Source organism: Callionymus lyra, chromosome 8, assembly GCF_982586985.1.
Source record: "Callionymus lyra chromosome 8, fCalLyr1.hap1.1, whole genome shotgun sequence".
NCBI classification, from domain to species: Eukaryota; Metazoa; Chordata; class Actinopteri; order Syngnathiformes; family Callionymidae; genus Callionymus; species Callionymus lyra.
Window position 1 is genome coordinate 14,209,217 of NC_141825.1, and position 17,179 is coordinate 14,226,395.

The following is a 17,179-nucleotide window of genomic DNA, read 5'->3' on the forward strand; positions in this document are numbered from 1 at the left end:
TATTGACTTGACAGTTGTGTTTCTACCACATGATGCAGTGATGTGAGCCTAAATAACACTCGTCTGACTGATTTTACATGTGAAATAAATACATAAAAACTGTCTCAAAAAACATATTTACAAATATAATATTCACATATTAACAACAATGCGGAGCAGATATATTAACAGCCCCTTATTGGAACATTCCTTTTTTAAATATAGTGCCATTTACGGTAGTGCTGGGTTGATGAGGCTTCATGAAACGGCTGATTTATAAAGTTATAAAGCGGTGTGCCATCTAGTGGCCTTTAATAATAATATCACTGTATCATGAAGCCTCATCACCAGAGGTAACCAAATGTCTACGTATAACTATTGAACTATGTACAACTTTCCCTTTATATTTATGATTAAACTTAATTGATGATTGAGTTGAGAAACTGGCTTTTCGAACCATAATTACTATCAAAATTAAAAAATAACTTCATTTAATAATTGCAATATCTACTTTTCCTATCATTTTTATCCGTAATTCTTCATCCAAAATTTTCTGTTAACATTTATTATTTAAAATGTATTTAGAAATATTTGATTATATTTCGGAAAAAATATATAAATATAAGCCCCATCCCATATTTATTAATCTAATGATTGACTTGATTTAAAGTTTCCCAATTTTCTAATATGGTCCCATAAAAAATGTTATATCTGCCTTTATCTAACAGAAGATCAAAACACAATCACCTGATCACTAATAACAACCACAACCAAGTCCAGCTAAGGATGCAGCTGTAGATCGTTGAAAGCTATTCGTGCTTCTTCCCATTTTCCAGTGGAACATTCTTTCCGTTTGGGATCGTCTCGCTAGTTTTGAAAAGTGCTTGGATGTCAGTCATGGACTTCCGAATGTTCTGGCCAAACCTGAGGGAGTTCTGATGATGGAAAAAGATGGAAGCATGAATGAGCGAAAGAGTTTTTTTTGTGTATTCAGGATGATCTGGGTCGGATCTCTCACCGTGTCAGGGCTGGAGAACTTGCTGGAGATGTGGAACGTGATGAGGTTCTCCCCGACAATGATGTACGACACTCCATAACCGTCGTCGGCAACCTTCAGGGAGAGGGGACAGTAGTAAATACGAAAGAGCAGGAAGTGAAGTTGGACTTGTCACTCACTGGGCCGAACCCGCCTCCTGCACCGACATATTTGGGAAACTTGTTGATGTCGACTAAGTTGAGTTGCTGCTGAGGCGTCTGGCTGGTGGACAACTTCCAAGGTTCTGATAGAACCTGCATGAGATGGAAAGTTATGAGAGAATTTTTGTGAGTAATTATTAGTGATGTGAGGATGAGGCTTCATGAAGCAGCTGATGAAGTATCATGATACAGTTGATGAAGTATCATGATACAGTTGATGAGGCTTCATGAAGCAGCTGGTGAGGTATCATGATACAGTGTCTTCATTTTGAAAGACCACTAGATGGCACTCTTTGCCCTATGCTCTCTCTGCCCTGTTCTATTAATTCAATTGGAATCATTTTCAAACTGATACCTCATCAACTGTATGATGATACCTCATCAGCTGTATCATGATACCTCATCAACTGTACCATGATACCTCATCAGCTGCATCATGATACTTCATCAACTGTATCATGATACCTCATCAGCTGTATCATGATACCTCATCAGCTGTATTATGATACCTCATCAGCTGTATCATGATACCTCATCAACTGTATCATGATACTTCATCAACTGTATCATGATACTTCATCAGCTGTATCATGATACCTCATCAACTGTATTATGATTCTTCATCAATTGTATCATAATACTTCATCAACTGTATCATCATACCTCATCAACTGTATCATGATACTTCATTAACTGTATCATGACACTTCATCAGCTGTATCATGATACCTCATCAACTGTATTATGATTCTTCATCAATTGTATCATAATACTTCATAAGCTGTATCATGATACCTCATCAACTGTATCATGATACTTCATCAGCGGTATCATGATACTTCATCAACTGTATCATGATACATCATCAACTGTATCATGATACCTCATCAACACATCACTAAGAATTCATAAGCTGTTGATCGGACCTGCTTCAGGAACGGAGAGTCCACACAGAGGTATTTGGACATGATGTAGAGACAGAAGAGGTGCCTGTCGATGCCAGAACCTGTCATGGCCAGACGGTACATGTTCTGATGCTTATCAGCTGCTTTTCTGAACAGAGCAAGTTTCTGCGCCATCTGTAATGGGATGAACCAGAAAGACAGTTAGAAAGCATACAGTATGTGGACATTGGCGATGTGTCGATGAGACTTCATGAAACAGATGATGAGGTATCAGCACTCTCTGCTTTATAATATTTGGCTCTGATCTACTAATTCAATTAAACCTGGAATCATCTTTAAAGTTCTAGCCATCAACACAGTTCTAGTGGTTTTTAAAAATGAAGACACTGTATCATGATCTGTTTCATGAGGCCTCAACAAACCATCGCTATTGGAAATTAAATCAAGCAATGTTATGTCATATCTGACAATGTCAATATCAGGACCAGCATGAACACTTGTCAGGACAACTGAAAACAACTGTGGTTTGGTGTCCATGTGTGATCTTCCTCAGTAACAATCCGCTCAGGAAAATAGTTTGAATCCCTTCAGCTGCATCTCTTACCGGCGCACCGGCGTCCTCCATGGCTCTGACGAAGGCGACGGCTTCAGACGTGCACGATCGGACCGTCTCCGTCCGGCCGTCTCGGAACATTCGGGTCATCGACGACTCGTACGTGAGACAAAACTCGCCTTGATCCTGGGGATCCAAAGAGTCATGTTACGATAACGCTAGTGATGTGTTGGTGAGGCTTCATGAAGCAGCTGATGATGTATCATGACACAGTGTTTTTATTTTGAAAGACCACTAGATGGCGCTATCTGCTTTAAATGTTTTCATTTTGAAACTTAGAGAGCCATCTAGTGGTCTTTCAAAATGAAGACATGATGATGGGCTGTGTACCAAATCACTAAATTCTGCACTTATCGTATTTTGAGTGCACAAGTGCGTTCCAATCATCAGTGTGCGAAAATGTAGTGCGCAATGAGCACTCAAATGGCCAGAAAAAGAGTGTGGATTGATCGACACTTTCCACCCTTAACGTCCGCCATCTTAGTGACGTAGATGACGACACGTCTTCTGAGCAGATACCGGTGAAAATATCTTGAAAACACACTAATTGTACCACAAAACAACACAATACCAGTAATACAAAATGAAACAAAACGTAATAACTTGTTTCAATTGGTGAAAAGCACTGTAAGGTGTGAACGATAGTGTTCCAACCAGGGCCGGGTCTAGACAGGCATGTATTAGGGGGCAGCCACAAATCTTGAGGGGGCATTGTGTCAGGCCCCCCTTTTGCCCCTGCCTAGACCCGGCCCTGGTTTGAGGGGGCACACCATTTATTTGAGGGGGCCAGGCCCCCTCTTGCCCCTGCCTAGACCCGGCCCTGGTTCCAACTTCTGGTTGCAATCAGCGTTAAAAAGTAGTAGAAGAAGAAGCTGTCGAGTCATTTCCGGTTAGTGTGTAGCAGCAGAGTTTGATTTGAGACAGTACTACCCTGTCGATATTTGCGTACTGGGCAAGTACGTGCACTGTCTTACTGGAAAGTGTGTGATTTCGGGACACAGCCCAGCCGAGGCCTCATCGAACCGTCACAAGATGAACACCTTCTTTACAACTGGGCTCTTACCCTGAACTGGGCCAACTGCAGGGCCAGTTGAATGAAAGCATCTGGACTGGTTCTGCACTTCTTGATCAGACCTTTTCCGAACTCGCTGAAGAGGCAGCCATGGAAGTCCACGTCGTCCGCGATCCTCTTAGCCGACAGGTACGACGACTCGATGATGCTCCGGCACTGAGGGGGGGGGGGGGGTGGTTGGATTAGTCCCCCCCGATAACTGATACCGCTTTGAGATCCTCTTTACCTCCTTTGGGATGTGCCACTGTAGTCTGGTAGGGTATTGAAGACCCTTGGTGATGTCGCCTTTGCAGTGTCCTTCCTCTGTGTAGCCCAGATGGAAGCAGTCCGTGGCTAGAACGTACTACACACACACAAGGAAGTATTACTCGTGAACATTTGAACGTCTTCTCATGTGTCGACTACCTCCCACATGTGTCCCACGATCGGTGCGTCCGCCCACGAGTGTTCCACGTTCACACCCATCTTCCCGTTTGGATACGAGACCAGGCTGAAGGACTTGTCGAACCACCTGATGAAGAATTTGTTTTCAAAAAAAATGTTTCACTTAATGCTTCAATACATTACCTGTCGTAACATTTCCCATGCAGCAGTGATTTGGCGTAGCCGTCCAGAGAGTTGGATTTCGTGGCATCATAACCCTGGGGTTCATCGTCCAGCGCCAGGAAGAACGCCGAGGACTCGATGGCGTCCAAGGAGACTTTGTTCGCTCCATGGCTGAAGTATTTGATCCGAGCTTGTGCCCAAGAAACTCTGAATTTTAAAGGAAAAACCAATTAATCTTTTTGGTTTTCTAGAGGTTTCAGCGAGAGGCTTTACCTGTTTCCTGCCGTCAGACCGGCTAGTTTTAACTCGCCCGGCAGAGGTTCGGACGTATCGTTGAGGATCCGCTGGAACTGGGTCTCGAGTTCACTGGGAAGCAGGTGCCGGCCTCCTGTGTAGAGCCACAGCTGGAAGAACCGGCCCTTGTGGTAGACCACCAGGTGCTTTCTGTCGCTCAGGTGCTGCAAAATATCTGCATGGAAGAGTTTTTCTTTAACTTCTACTTCTCAGACTTCAACGTTTGAATTACAGGCAGTTTATGGAGGCAACAGTGTAAGAACATGTATCACCGGAACATTCTTATAGCATAAATAATCTATGTATGGAACTAGTTCAATCACAATATTGAATTATAAAAACTTTTTTATTCTTTACATATTTTATTATATTTATGGAATATTTATATATATATATATATTTTAATATTTAAATACATTATATTTAGCTTTTAAAATGAATTCCCTTTTTTCCCTTGTTTTTATTCTTAATCCATTCATTAAAAAAATCTAAGTTTCTAAAAATTCTAAATTTAATATATTTTATATTCGTAGATTTTTAAATTCAGTATTGTCTGGTGGTTCTAGTATACAATTTTTAGTTGAATTTAAAGGGCTACGAATTCTTAATAAATTGAATTTAGAATTTTTTTTCATTTATTGGAATAAGACTTTTAAGCTCTATGTGGACAAAAAAAATGTAATAAAATAATATTCTATTTGAAAAAATTAAATAAAAAACTAAACAAATAAAACCTTTCAATGTACAAATTATAAAATGTAATTATTCAATAGAAACCTTTCATTTCAACAACTCAAAATTGAAGAAACGATTTAAGTCAATTACTCAAAATAACAATTAAATGCTTAAAAAACAAAAACACTCGTGCTTTACAAACAACTACTTCTTAATTACTTACTCACTATTAGAAAAGTAAAATGTTCAATGTTTGAAACGTTAAATTCAACCATTAAATATTTTGATGACACGGCTATAGTTACATACGACTGCACTCGACACTGCAAAAATGTATTTTCTGCAATAAAATGCTGTTTGATCTGGTCCAGTGAAAATGTCTTATGTCCTCTAGTATTCAAAGTTCTTGTTGTAAGTACCCTTACGTTTGTGGTATACACTTAACATGATATAAACTCAATTTCCTTTTCTTCGCTGCCTTCGAGTGCGACACAAAGATCAGTACCTGTCTCTATACCAGGGATGCGAGTGGTGTTGAACATTCTCTCCATCTGAGTGGAGCACATGGGAACAGTTCCCAGAGCTCTCAGCTGAAAAACAAAGCAACGGTCAGAGCGAGCGGATGGAAAAAAAAAAAAGATGTGTTGATGAGTCTAAAGTATCAAGAGATCACCGGTGCAAGTTCTCCTCGCTCCAGCTTCCTTCTGTACTGCAGCATCGCATGGACCACGTTTCCTGCACGAGCTGCTTGTCTGTGTGTTGGTGTCATGTATAGGAGGTCCTGGAAATACAGACAAATTGAAAACTGTTGATGATAAATGAGTCGATTAAATATAGTCATTAGACATTTTTATTTAAATAATTAAAGCATAAAAAATGACTTTTTTGAAAATCTATGCGATTATCCTTCATCCCAACTGGTGTCAGGATATTTAACTCTTTACTTTAAATATCCTGATGCTAATCCGTAGTGTTTTTCTTCTCGTGTGTTTTTATTTTTTGTTTTTATCTCATTTTAATTTAATTTAATTTAATTTAATTTAATTTTATTTTATTTTATTTTATTTTATTTTATTTTATTTTATTTTATTTTATTTTATTTTATTTTATTTTATTTTTTATTTTACTTTATTTTATTATGTTAATAGTGCTAATTTTCTAATACTGTAAATAATTTGTATATTTTTAAGATCGTTTTATTATTTTTTTTTATTATCTCTTTACTATTTCTTTTTTTCCATGCACTTTATTTTCATTGTCCTGCTGCTGCTGTTGTAAAAGTGTGTTTCCCCTCTGGGGATGAATAAACGTTTTCTATTCTATTCTATTCTATAGTTTATCTACACACAATCATCCACTAACTTCTTTATGTTTTCGTTTCCTGATGTTAGAAAAAACACCTATTTTGTGTTTCAATATTTGTTTGTTCATGGTCGATAAAACTTTATTGATCCCTTGGGAAATTCCTTAGAGCCCTTTCTCTCCTCCTGACATCAACGTCAGTTGAAGAGTTACATGATCTTTCTTTTGTTTTGCTTCATCAATAATACTTCAAATATCAATATAAACATAAAATATAATGTAGTGTGTGACACATTGACGATATGTATCCATAATTGGGCATCAAAACGATTTGGTGTTTAAAAACACAAGGTTCCCACCACAAGTATAAACTGGTGAATATTTATACATTTATTTAATAATAATATTTAAACACAGTAATGCAAATATATCCAACATTTTGGCAATTCCACACAAACAGTACTATACTGTAGTTATCAAATAAAATACATAAAATAAGTATGTATTTATTAGCATGGCTGTATCTTAAAAAACACATCTTACCATGATATAGAAATTACTGTTGACCATGATGGGACTGCGGCCCCTCAGGTAGATAAACTCCTCCCACCAGTCGCTCACCTGCACCAAAGTTCACGTCAGTGAACTACACTGTCGTGACAACTGTTTAACGACATTACTCACATAGTTGGTTGCCCACCATGACTTCAGGATTAAATATCTCTGCAGATGTGCCGCTTCTTTGTCTTTAAATTCCTTCGCCAGAACCTCCATCTTGGTGTACCGCCCGTTGTCCAACAGGGGGCGCACCGACTCAAGGTACTGTCACAATATAGGACATTTGTTTATTAAACATTAAATTGATGAATATAATTAATTTCACAAGTTGCTGTCTTTAAAAATGTTCTCTAAACACAATAGTCGTTTCCTAGGTCTTCGCCTAATAATAAACCGTTTTTACAGTATAGCGCGGTGCATCATGGGAGACCAATTTCTGCAAAAATGAGCAATCACTTGTACCTGAATTATAAATACCAGCAAATGTTGTTAAGTACATAAAAAGTATGAAATGGAGTTGTTTTGAAAATGTAATGGCTTTTTTGTTTGTTTTTTATTAAATGTTTAATCAACTGTAGGTGCGAACATTAAAATAATTCTGACTTTTTAAATGTTATTATTACTTATTATTAATATTACATTAGAGATAAATGGAAAGAGTAATATTTAAATACATACATGTTATTTTCAATTTGTTCTTTTCATAGTTGTTGTGTTATTTGAATCGTAATATTCTGGTGTTTGATCATGTGAATTTGTTTTGTTGTTGTTTTTTTCTTGATTTGATCCACTTTCCCCAAAATATATTTATTATTTCAAGCCGATAAGTCTCCCCACAAATGTACTTTAGTTTGAGAATGTTCAAATATTACTCAACAAAAATAGTGTTATAGTATAATAAAAACCCTTTCTTCATTTTTATGATATTTTCACATCCTTTTTAATTTGACATAGTTTCAGTAAATAGTTTGTTTACAACTTTTGTTTTTGTACTTCTGTACAAGGAAATTAAATGTGAATTTAAAGATAACAAAATGAACAAAAACATGATTTAAATGAGACATTATCTCTTACAAAGGATTCATTCTTAAATTCATGTTTTGTTTTTACATTATGTTTAATAAAAATGATTTAAAGTCTGATTTCGACGTTGTAGTCGTGAACAAAGGAACATCGTTTATAAAACTCACCCTGCAAATGGTGTCGTCCACGCTGGGAACAGGAAGTCTGGGCAATGATGCCTGGAAGCTATAAAGCAGTGGCCGTCGTCCTGAGAACATCTTCACGAGACTCTGAACACAAAATAATCTGACATGTAGCAGCGACAGTAGATATAAAGTGATGGCGACACTGACCAGCCACACTTTCGTGGACCGACTCATCTTCCCATGAGATTCAAAGATCCAGCTGTGGTAGGAGAGAAGAGCCTTGAGGGTGTATCTCAGGAGGTAGATCAGGAAGAGCCACAGTCCAGTTGCAAAGAGCACGGCAGCCAGAACCGCTCTGGTCTGCACAGAAAGGCCCCTGAACCAAAAAAAAAGCATGTTTTACACTCAGTTTATTGACGGTGCTTTAGTCAGCAATGATTCCCTACATGTGCGGAAGGTTCTCCTTGATGATGTCGATCATTCCTATGGAGGGGTCGGCGCGAGTGTACAGGCTGCTCATCATGGCGATCACCACGATCAGCCAACTGGAAGGACTGGCGGGATAAACTCCTGCTAACACACCGTTCTGAACCCAACGTACGTTCCTCTTTCATTTATCAACAACACAATATTGTCTTTACAATGCAATAGATGGTTGTTACCTTGAACTGTATGGCTTTCTTCCTCCACGCCGTCAGTCCCGACAGGTAGATGTTCTTGATGACCTCCTGACTGAGCTTGAGGTCGACGCCGTCGGGGCGCACGGTGAACTGGAAGCCCACCGCTTGATGCGCCTCCGCCATCTTTTCTGAGAAAATTTAACGATTCAGATGTTTTCTGCAAATGCAAAAATAAATCAACACTGAGTCTGGTTCTGCTCGAGGTTTCTGCCTTCTTAAAAAACATCGTTGATCCGCTGGGATCTGTTTTTTTTTCTACAATACAGTCTTACCTAAACTGTAAAGTGTCTAAAAAAAATATTTAGATAAATGTGAATTGAGCTGGACACTATCCCAGTTAGACAGGGTGAGACGACCTTTGATTGAAGTTCATCACGATTCCCTCTTAAACTTTTCTCACCTGTAAATATTGATTTATTTTCCATGCATCTAATAAAAAGGGGTCACGTGTCTTCCCGCATCTTTCCACATTAATGCTGAGTGCACACTTTATTTTAAGCAGCCACCGAAACTTGTTTGATAAAGTTCCCTGGAAAGTAGGGTAAAGGTCACCAGTCCCAGCTGACAACTCTTTTCTATTTATAAAAATATCAGATCAATTAAAAAGGTGTTGTACATATTTTTAAACATCTTAAACATGCATTTATGAATTATTTATTTTATTATCTGTGAATTTACATCAAATTATAAAGTATTAATTCATGATATTTGGTCTGATAATAATCATCATGTAAGTTACCCAACAATAACATTGAGGCAGAAGGAGGTCAAAGGTGAGTGCATATGACTTGCGGGGTGACTGTTCTGGAGTGACTTTTTTCCAAGTCATATGACCGAGAAGTCCAACTGGGACAAAGTTCAATGGCCAGATATAGCCAGGTACCGGCGCAGCATGTGCACCGTTGGAATAATGTAAACACAGAGTACTGAGATCACATGAATATAAATAAAACTGAATTATATTGTTAGATATTCAGATACAAGTTTCACAACAATACAGATTATTACAGACATTTAAGAAGGAATACTCACTTCAAATGTCTGTGGGTAATTATTTTCTAACCACATAACATAATGATTGAAAAAAGAAGAGAAAACCTACCTTGTTAAAGTAGACTCTGTTAGAAATAAACCTCTTGTTGGCGTCAGTGCAGATTTATATCCAGACTGCTCTGCTCCAGTGACTTGTCTGCCCTTCAAGTGGCTTCTCCAGGTAGCGATCTGAGCTTCTCTTCCTCCCCCTCTTCCCCCAACAACCATCTCCCCTCCTCGCCCTCTCTCTGTGAAACTGGACACCAAACATAGACAGAGAACTCATTTTCCACCAGTCGCCATATCTGCTGCATTAATCAGACTTTCGTTCATCCTAGGTCAGACATTGTTATAGAGTTTTATAGTAGTTTTTTTGGTTGTATTTTAAGAGTCATTGGAAGTTTTACAAAAGATTTATCAGAAATTCTTAATTGTTGTGTTGTGAATGACATATCGTATGTTTTTATGTACCATCACATAATATTCTATCAGTTGCAAATATCCTGTATTTTTGCAGGAGCCAAGGTCTCAAGCTAGCAGGTTCTCGCATGAATTGAATGAAATTTTTTCGTATATGTTGTTTTAGTTTTAAACTTCACCCTAAAACAATTAATAGATAAACTGTTAAGAGTTTTTCTTTCCATTTCCATTTAAAGCTAAATGCTAAAAATCTTAGCGTAGCTAATCAAAAACAGTGCTAGCTGCAGTCATTTAAACAGGAGTTTGACTAACTTGTAACATTTTCTATGTCTGTATGTTTAAAGACAGAAACTTACATATATGTCTTTATAGTGTTTTTAATCAAATAACAAATCTATAATTTATAATATCAATTCAGGATAAATACTTAACTTCTTAGCTTAGCTAATCAAAAACAGTGCTAGCTGCAGTCATTTCAACGCGAACTTCACTAACTTGTAACATTTTGTTGGTCTGTATGTTGAAAGATAAATACTAAAATTAAAATCTATATACAGTATTTTCAATTAAATAACAAAGATGTTTTTGAATTCATGCAATAAGGCGCACATTATTTTCTTTCTCTGATGGTACAGACAAAATTATCTTCCCATTAAAGTTTGTATAAAACTGCCAGTGGAGTGGAAAAGCACTTTTTTTTTGTCGAGTTAACCATTGTATTGTTTCAGGGTCAAGGTCACCCCCGTGGCCCGATAAACAGATTTGTTTGAGGTAGCCCTTGTGTTGTCTCTAGGTTTTTGTTTTTGGGCCACTAGGTCACCTTGACGCAGAGACAACATACAAGGACTACCTCAAACACATTTGTTTATCGGGCCACGGGGTCACTTTGACGCTGAGACAACACAAGGGATACCTCAAACATGTTTGTTTTTTGAGCCTATGGATCACCTTGACCCTGATGCAACACAAGGGCTACCTCAAACACATATGTTTATCGGGCCACAGGGTCACCTTGATGCAGAGACAACACAAGGGCTACCTTAAACACACTTGTTTATCGGGCCACAGGGTCACCTTGACCCTGAGACAACACAAGGGATACCTCAAACAAATTTGTTTATCAGGCCACAGGGTCACCTTGACGCAGAGACAACACAAGGGCTACCTCAAACACCTTTTTTTTAATCGGGCCACGGGGTCACCTTGACCCTGAGACAACACAAGGGCTACCTCAAACACATTTGTTTATCGGGCCACAGGGTCACCTTGACCCTGAGACAACACAAGGGATCCCTCAAACACATTTGTTTTCAAGCATATGGGTCACCTTGACCCTGAGATAACACAAGGGGGTGTACAATTACACCAAGAAAGACACACCAGGCTAAGTATTATTTATTTTTCACTCGAGCTTTGTCATCCTGCAGCTCCTCATTTTTACAGATATATTCTTCAAATGATGTCTTGTCTCCTGTGTTGAACGTTTGCTCCTTCATTGTTGTTTTGGGGAAACTATAGATCTTAACATCCTTGTTTTTAAAAGGTTGCTTGTACATATTAAGACACACAACGGGCTCATCATAACAACAGGATCACACTACACCTCTAACCATGTGTACAGCAACACAAAAAGCCTGCAGGCTCCGTGTTTTTACCTCTTTTGTTTATTTGATACACAAACCAGCGCCTCAATGCGACTCATCAAGATTTCCCCGACAGGTTGGAACGGACGTCGAGGAAAAGTATCAGAAGTAGAGGTGAAACACTGCATCGTAGCAGGCGGACACGGGTAAAAGAGGAAGCGGCATGACCGACAGAGTTTGAAGATCCAGCCTGACTACGGTGTTGTGTTCCATACTCGGCATCAGGACGTGGTCACGAGATACGGTTCCTTGTCCCGCTAGAGAGACTTTAGGCGCTCTTCTTGCCTGAGGGATGGAGGAAACGGTTACTGACCGACACAGGCTTGTAAGGGATTTTTTTTTTACCTGCCCCCACTTCAGAGATTCAACGGAAAATGATGTCAGGACGTTGTGAAAGTTGTTCCCGCCGATCACCAGCAGCTCATCCGTGACGCCCAGGAAGTACAGAGTGGGAAGATCCACGTCGGTTCTGGTGAGAGTGGGAAGCAACTCTGACCACGAGTCTGAGAAGAAAATAAAACACAAATGATGAGGTTTACACTAGTGATGGGTTGGCGAGGCTTCATGAAACAGCTGATGAGGTATCATGAAACAGTGTCTTTATTTTGAAAGACCACTAGATGGCACTCAAAGTTTGAGAATTATGCCATTAAATTTAATTAGTAGACCGTATATTATGAAGCAGAAAGTGACATCTAGTGGTCTTTCAAAATGATACCTCATCAGATGTTTCGTGAAGCCTCATCAACACATCACTAGTTCACAGCACTGTTATGGAACAACACATTACCCACCTCGTCTGCTGTCGTACTCCAGCAGCAGCTTTTCTCCAGTCCGCTGGATGTTCCCCAAAACATAGATCTTGTGACCCCGACTAGCAGCCAGGGGCACATCGTGTGACATGGACATGGTGAACTGGAAGTCGGTGAGCGGCAGCGAGGAGACGAACCTAAGAAGAGGTCATGGGGGGTGAACGCGACAGATGATATTGAGTTTCTGCCTACGACCTCCAGGCGTCCGTCCACGGATCGTAGCGTTCCACGGCCGCGTACAGAGAGGTGCTGCAGTCGGGCGACACCAGCGAGTCCAAGTACCAGCCGCCCACCGCGTAAATACCACCTTCACAGGCCACTGCACTGAAGTGTCGCCGGTGCTGTTGAAGAGGTGGATCGAGACTACAAATGTGTAACAATGAATATTTAAAACTTCCTTTTTTTCACGCTCTTGTAACACACTGAGCTGAGCCAGAGGGCAGAGTTAACTTTTTTGTTATCATCCAAGGTCAAAACATAAATAATAGGCAGCTTGGTCATCTATGTTAGACTCTGTGTTGAGCTTTACAATACATTAGTCGGAAATAAAAACGGGATTTTAACTAGTCTACATGCTTTAACTCTTGCAGTGCATTATGGGACTTGTTGCAGGCTGGTTGTGTCATAGACATCCACATGGTGACCTTTGTTTATATTTATGTGGCCCTCGGGAATTCAGAGTAAAACTATATATTATATATATATTATTTTGCTGTTAATATCTAACAATATAATTTAGTACTTTTATTTAATTTCTTCATTTATTTGAAGTTTTGTTTGGTCATTTTTATTTTGCTCCTTTATGATCTGTGCTAGTGTATGTATGCATCAGAATCTACTTATGGTTCCACGCACACGGCTCAGGACCAGAGGAGAGAAATCTTTTCAGGCTGTTGCTCCTAAGCTTTGGAACGATCTTCCTCTCTCTTTGCGCTTGATGGATCTACTGACTCCTTTAAGAAACATCTTAAGACGTTTCTATTTGTTCAGGCTTTTCCTTGAATTTCTCGAACTCCTGTGTTGTTCTCGGTGTTGTCTTGATCTTTGAAGTATGTACTGTTTTGAGTATTGTTTTGATTGTTAAAGCGCTTTGTGACCCTGGTCTCGAAAAGCGCTATATAAATAAATATTACTTACTTACTTACTTACTTATGTTTTAAGTGCATAGTTTCATAAGTAATATTCCTTTGCTTTAATTGAGTATATTGAAAAAAAGAAGAATTGCTCTTAAATTAAAGTTCATCAATATTTTGTCATAAAGCTTCGTTCCTTCATATGTTAACAACTTTACTGCTCAGATATGTATTATTTAAGGTGAGAATATGAACATATTTAAAATCTTTAAAAAAAAAAATGTATATGAAAAGTAATATATAATAAAATAAGTTTTCAGTTAAAGGCCTTTTTTGGTGATTTTCTTATTTAATTTTTCAATAATAAATTGTTAAGAAAGCCTTGACAAGGTGATTTATTCTGTATTTGGTAGATTGCATAATCTGGCTAAGGAACATCATCTGATCCCTCTGAAAACAGGTGGCTAGTGAAAAGAGTTTAGGATTACACACAACAAAAAGAAAAAAGAAATTGATGAAAGATGTTGATGAGGCCTCAAGAAACAGTTGATGAGGTATCATGATACAGTGTCTTTATTTTGAAAGACCACTAGATGTCACTCTCTGCTTTAACTCTTTGGCTCTGATCTACTAATTCAATGAAACCTGGCATCATTTTCAAACTAAGAGTGCCATCTAGAGGTCAAAATGAAGACACTGTATCATGATACCTCATTAACTGTTTCATGAAGCCCCATCACTATTTTACATGTAATTGTATTGAGCAAGTTCACTATGAACGTCTGATTTGCACATTTAATGTTTGATTATTTTTATTAAATATGCTTTAGTTTTTACTCTTATAAATGTTAAATATTGACTGTAATACGAACCTCTTACCTTGATAAGAGGCGCCGTGTCGACCCACGTGTGGGTGAGGGGGTTGTACCTGAAGGAAGCCATCTTGAATTCCCACCCTCGCTTGGCTCGCTGTCTGAAGCCCCCGATGACGTACAAGTAGTTGTACAAGACCACGGCAGTGAAGCTCCACTTGTCTGCGCTAAAAGGAAACTTGGTGAGAGGACGCCACTCTGTGCTCCGCTCCGAGTCTCTCAGGGTGAAGACTCCTCTCGACTCTTCCGTCTCCGGATCTTTCCAGGAACTCAGGTTTTCCTTCCTGAGGCTACAAACACGTGGGACGCCCTGGACCCTCAGGTGGACCAGACGCTGCCTCACATCCTCGTCCAGACTCCTGACGTTAAAAAACAACAAGTAATGACTTCGAAACTCCGGGAAGGTTCTTATTGTACCTGGTGAGCTGCAGCTCCAGCAGGTTCCTGCTCAGATAAGTGAACACCGTCACCTTCAGTTCCTCGCAGCAGAGCTCTTGAGCAAGACTCAGATAGGACGGACAGTCTTCAGGACTCAGCGTGTCCAACACGTAAGACAAGCACTTTGAAAGGAACTCTTTGGCAAGTAGGTAGCTGCTCACCTGCTTACAAGACAAGACAATTAGCGGTGGGTTTGACGAGGCCTCACGAAAAAACAACTAATGAGGCGTCATGATACAATGAAAGACCACTAGATGGCACTCTCTGCTTTATAGTCTAGGGCTCCGATCTTGTACTTCAATTACCGTATTTTCCACACTTTAAGGTGCACCGGATTATAAGGCACACCATCAATGAATGGCCTATTTTAGAACTGTTTTTATAAATAGGGCGCGATTATAAGGAACATAGAATAAAAGATACAGTCAAACGTTGGACTGGGGTTGTGTTATGCATCCACTAGATAAAGCTGTGCTAAAGGGAATGTCAACAAAACAGTCAGAAAAAAAAGACAACCAAGACACACTCGCTCAAAACGGTGGCAGTAATCTCACTCCATGTCGCCCGCCATGATGTGACATGCGTCGTTAATCCCACCCCGTGATGACACAATGGCTTAATTCTGCCCACAGCGTCATGAAAGTGTTTGTAAACAAGTCACCCACCAGGTATGTTCATATATAAGGTGCTCCCGATTATAAGGCGCACTGTCGTTTTTTGAGAAATTTAAAGGCTTTTAAGTGCGCCTTATAGTGCGGAAAATACGGTAAAACTGGCATTATTTTCAAGCTAATAGTGCCATCTAGTGGTCTTCTGAAAGGAAGACAGTGTATCATGAGCAGCTGACACGTCGTCATTTTAAAGACATATTTCCGGCCTGAACGTCCCGACCCCAGTGATACCTGAAGGTGAGTCTCCATCTCATCTTGCCGGGGCTTCACGAAGCGATCATGGAAGGAAAACTCCAGAAGGTTGTGGAACACAGAGGATGAAACGTGGTCCAGACAAACAAAGTTCTCTGAAGCCTCTTTCATTCTGGACTGGCTCAGTGCTTGGAAGTACTCGCTGCACTGAGCCAGTCTTCTCAGGTCCACCTTTAAACAGGTCAAAGTGAATGGTCTTTTCTTCTTTGTATCATAGTGGACTTTACTCACATAGAAAAGGTGTTCATCAGTTTGGATCGTTGCCATGGTTTCACAACCATCGACCCCAGGATACGTGCGAAGTGACACGTTGGTCCTCCACTCTTCAGAGTCCGCCTGGGCTGAAGCTTCACCTCCGACCCCCGGGGTCGCCGCCCGAGCACCAAACAAAGCTCGGAAAATGGTTTGAACGAACGCGCTAAGAAGATTAAACAGGATAAAAAAGCAGCCGAGAGGATTCATTTCAGTTCTATTAATAATGTTAACGTAACGTTGACCAATATTTCAAACATCCAGTGTCATGGAAGACATGAATCAGCTCTGCTTGTCGGTGACAGCTGCTCGGATTGACAACCAGGACGACAAGAACCGGCAACATGACGCTTCAAATCTCCGCAGTTCCTCTTCTCAAATCTGCATCCAGAGTGGTCGTGTGTTTGGTGGATCTATTTCGAGCGCAGGGAGGTTGAGGACTCGATGAAACCCGATCGTCTCCTCGCTGCTCCAAACGTCATTACAAAAATAAAACACGTGGTGAGTGCGGGGGGGCAGAGGGTTAATGGCTCAGATGTACACAAAATATTGAAACAGGATTCATTTAAAATGTGTTAAGTATTTACTGAGCTTGTCAAACTATTAAGAAAAGATCATACATTTGTTTTTATGTATTTATTTGTATATTATTATTTATAATAATAAAAACATAACAGGAGAAAAAACTAAATATATATTAGTGGTGGTTTTTCTTTGCCAATAATATGTTTAAAAGAAAATAACT

At 39.4% G+C, this 17,179-nt stretch overlaps 2 protein-coding genes across 2 annotated transcripts; both read right to left on the minus strand.

Annotated features, from left to right (window-relative positions):
• Positions 1–133: 133 nt before the first annotated feature.
• cpt1b (carnitine palmitoyltransferase 1B (muscle)) lies at positions 134–10,168 on the minus strand. The gene is given in 20 exon segments (XM_087797109.1): positions 134–926; positions 928–951; positions 953–1,090; positions 1,156–1,269; positions 2,103–2,255; positions 2,686–2,820; positions 3,758–3,922; positions 3,993–4,109; positions 4,172–4,277; positions 4,334–4,519; positions 4,586–4,781; positions 5,787–5,871; positions 5,955–6,062; positions 7,127–7,204; positions 7,268–7,405; positions 8,332–8,433; positions 8,497–8,665; positions 8,736–8,875; positions 8,952–9,126; positions 10,072–10,168. Coding segments are annotated over 19 exon segments (2,433 nt in total). The 5' UTR covers positions 9,093–9,126; positions 10,072–10,168; the 3' UTR covers positions 134–788.
• A 1,749-nt stretch (positions 10,169–11,917) lies between these two features.
• LOC148073751 (kelch repeat and BTB domain-containing protein 11) lies at positions 11,918–16,457 on the minus strand. The gene is made up of 8 exons (XM_087797519.1): positions 16,414–16,457; positions 16,162–16,353; positions 15,239–15,420; positions 14,829–15,180; positions 13,072–13,217; positions 12,859–13,013; positions 12,410–12,567; positions 11,918–12,349 (listed from the first exon to the last, which is right to left on the minus strand). The coding sequence occupies exons 1-8, from the start codon at positions 16,447–16,449 to the stop codon at positions 12,167–12,169; spliced, it is 1,404 nt and encodes a 467-aa protein (XP_087653645.1). The 5' UTR covers positions 16,450–16,457; the 3' UTR covers positions 11,918–12,166.
• Positions 16,458–17,179: the final 722 nt, after the last annotated feature.

What these genes read in the sequence shown, in the direction of transcription:
- LOC148073751 (XM_087797519.1), bottom strand. Translation starts at nt 16,449, where the DNA reads ATGGCAACGATCCAAACTGATGAACACCTTTTCTAT. An exon ending in CTGGAGCTGCAGCTCACCAG is followed by an intron (nt 15,181 to 15,238) that starts GTACAATAAGAA and finishes TTTTAACGTCAG; the next exon opens with GAGTCTGGACGAGGATGTGA. An exon ending in CCGTGGACGGACGCCTGGAG is followed by an intron (nt 13,014 to 13,071) that starts GTCGTAGGCAGA and finishes ACCTCTTCTTAG; the next exon opens with GTTCGTCTCCTCGCTGCCGC.